At 51.7% G+C, this 3114-nt stretch overlaps 2 protein-coding genes across 2 annotated transcripts; one reads left to right on the top strand and one right to left on the bottom strand.

The window, feature by feature from the left end:
- Positions 1 to 518: 518 nt before the first annotated feature.
- Positions 519 to 935, bottom strand: H257_18609 (hypothetical protein; the record flags this gene model as incomplete). The annotated part of the gene is made up of 1 exon (XM_009847704.1): positions 519 to 935. The coding sequence occupies one exon, from the start codon at positions 933 to 935 to the stop codon at positions 519 to 521; it is 417 nt and encodes a 138-aa protein (XP_009846006.1).
- A 1187-nt stretch (positions 936 to 2122) lies between these two features.
- On the top strand, positions 2123 to 3106 carry H257_18608 (hypothetical protein; the record flags this gene model as incomplete). Its single annotated transcript, XM_009847703.1, has 1 exon — positions 2123 to 3106. The coding sequence occupies one exon, from the start codon at positions 2123 to 2125 to the stop codon at positions 3104 to 3106; it is 984 nt and encodes a 327-aa protein (XP_009846005.1).
- Positions 3107 to 3114: the final 8 nt, after the last annotated feature.

Here is a 3114-nt window from a genome sequence, read left to right as displayed (position 1 = left end):
GAATTATCTTCTTCGTCGTCACTTTTCAGGTCAGAGGAGACACTTTCCGACCCGTCGTTGGAGGATTCGATGTCAGAAGCGTTACTTTCCTCCAGTTGCAAACACGATCCATTGCTGTTCTTGATATTGGTGGTCACTTCAAGTTGAAATGGAGTGTCGCTGTGGTGGTGCAAGAACTTCAGCAAGTGTCGGATCGACAATTTCTTGTGAAAGTGGCTGGTGTAAGCACACGACTCGCGCAACAGGTACAAGGCACACAGCGGACCAGCAACTTCTTGTTTTCTGGTCATGTTGAACATGTGAGACGCCAAGCGACGACGGCACTTGACTTCATCGGACAGAGCCTCTCCACCTTCAGCTGCTGATAGTTCTCGCTAAATACGCGTGCCAAAAGCAGCGAGTGCCAGGGCCGTTCGACATTCAACCTTCTGCTGGACTTTGGTGGTGTACTTGTAGGCGTAGTAGATGCGCTCAGCCATTTCAGCCCCACCGATCATGATTTGAATGTCGTGGTTGCACTAGAACGCACGAAGGATGACATCGCTGTATCCATTGATGTACTCTTCTCTGAGTTTCCTCACGAGCACGATTGCAGACGTGCCAATGTGTCCAACTTCAACTCGGGCCCGAGGGAACAAATACCGGCACAAGTGCGCACCTCTTGTGTTGCGGCTTTGTTTGAAGCACGATGAGCAATGCGACCACCAATGCACTTGCAACACTGATGCCAACGTGGCAATGAAAAACAAGACCGTCTCGTCAGGTAGATGGGTCTCATTTGGTGCAAACTGCATGCTCGACAGCTCGAGGTAGATGGGATCCAAACAAAACGGGTCTTTGTCGGGTGCAACATACGTATTCGAAGCTGTGTTGGACTCTTCGAGACTTGCTCGCGCACCAGCCAGAAGCTCTTGGTAGCCGACGTTGGATTCCATGTGGACAGTTCCAGCTAGGAAAGCCTGGAAGCTTGCACGCATGTGGTCATGTGCTCGCACGGGGTCATACTTATTTCCAGCTGTAGACTTCAAAAACGATGCTTCCTCGTCCAATTACTTGTCAATTGCAGGCTGAGAAAGCTTGGGCAACTCCACAGGCCATACTGTTGGCCTCGAATGCAGGAGGGCTTGCCGAACCAAGTGCTGGGAGCTGACCATAGCGTTGCAATGTCACATTTGGCCATAATGGTCTCTTTCGGAACGGCGCCTTCTGAGCGACGTGGTTTTTCGAAGGCTGTTGAGGGAGGGTCGAGCGCTTCATACTTGGTATCTACATGTTCACACGCCTTGCAGGGGGTCTGAAGGAGGTCAATGAGCAGTAAATTGGACACAATGCCCTCAGAGTACTTCAGCACCATCGCTTCATAATTGAGATCTGCCTGCAATCGGGCCTAACTCGGACGTGGAACGTGGAGCGCCATAAACCCAAGCAAGAAGGTGCAAGTGAAGCGTCCCTCGACCTTGGGTCTCAACCATTCCAAAGTACGCCTTGACATGGCCGAATAGTCCGCCAGACTTTCTTGGTCGACCGGTAGTCTTGTCAAAACCGGCAACGACATTGGTGAACGCCTCGATGCTTCGATCAAACAGAGTTGCGGACGCCATGTTGTCGTTCATCGCAAGTTGTTGCATGGTTGCTTTGTCAGGCGTGTGCTTGAAGTAGTCCACATCAAACAGCGATTTCACATGGATGCCGCCTGCCAAAGTGGTTGTGCCATCCACGTTTGACGTGATGGTGACGAAAAGACTTGGCTGGCCAAAGCGATCGGCCGTGGCAAAAGCTTCTCGACGTTCAGCATTGCTACCCCACACAAACGACGAACTGCATTTAACGGACCGGAGGAGAGCACCCACGGCCTTGTTCACAAACTTGTTCTTTGGAGTACGACCAAATCGCCGTGAATCTTGGTTCTCCATACCTTTCTGCATGTTGTCGTGCGAAACTTCTAACTTGCAATACATCTTACGATTCCCCACCTCTTGTCCCGCGAGTGTGTTTCACCAACTCCACGAAGTCCCTACCTGAAGAGTTCGACTTGTTGGAAGGAGAACAACTTGGATTCTGGGGAAAGTCGGATCTCAGCGGTCGAGCTCGAAGCGACCAAACTTTCCTCGATGCCGCAATCATGAACGTACCTGCCCGCATACTGGCTGACACTGGCGCCAACCTCAGTGTTATCCATAGACGAATGGCAGAACGTTTGAACTTGAAGGTGGACACATCCAAACGAATCGGCATCAATGGTCTCGGTCCGAATTGTGTCAGCACTTTTGGCATGGTGACAATCAAGCTTACCATCGCGCGCGGCATTGTATTCATCTTCAGCTTGGCAGTGTGTGATATCGGGCCGGTGGAGTTTGAAATGATACTCGGGATGGATTTCATGTCCAAGGCTGGCTTCGTCATCGATACCGGCAATCGAGAAATTCAGCTTCCAGATGGAGAGTACGTCCCTCTACTCACGGAAGGTATCAAGTACGAAACCTCGTTTCTCTCTTACGTCAAACTTCGGTACACTATGGAACTGGGCGCTGGTGAATTCATGACGATGGACCTCCCTAAACTTAACGATGCTCCAGTCAGTGGTGTGGAATACTGGGTGGATCGTTCAGCACGGTGGGTTCCCTCGTTGTGTGCAGACTCGCATGGCGTTCCCTGTGCGTACAAAGTGACCAACATCAGCAACAGGCTTCTCACTCTGTCGGCTGGGACTATCATTGGGGCCGTGGCCCAGGTTGGTGTACGACCACTGAATTCTCGCATGGTTCGCACAACGAGCAATCGATACAAGGAGTGGCAAGTTGATGTGTGGGAAGGGAGTGTGTCCTGCAAAATCCAACGAATGCTAAACCAAATGAGACACTTCAACCAAGCGTACGAACCCCCCTCTGTCGTGCACCCTTCATATCCGAGACCTACGCGCATCCTACGAAGGGGAAATCAAGAAGGCTCAGCTCCGCTTCCATCGATAACCGAAGCCGACTCGGATGCAGAAGATGTGAATAAACGAGACATGCAGGCAACCTCAGCATTACCACCCAACCCACCCAACCCGGCTGACTGCCTAGCCCGTACACCCGGGGCATCCAGGGGAGGCTGGGCAGGTTGAGCCCGTAT

The sequence above is a fragment of the Aphanomyces astaci genome (assembly GCF_000520075.1).
Source record: "Aphanomyces astaci strain APO3 unplaced genomic scaffold supercont1.185, whole genome shotgun sequence".
Classification (NCBI taxonomy): domain Eukaryota; phylum Oomycota; class Saprolegniomycetes; order Saprolegniales; family Verrucalvaceae; genus Aphanomyces; species Aphanomyces astaci.
This window is presented reverse-complemented; position numbering and strand designations above follow the sequence as displayed.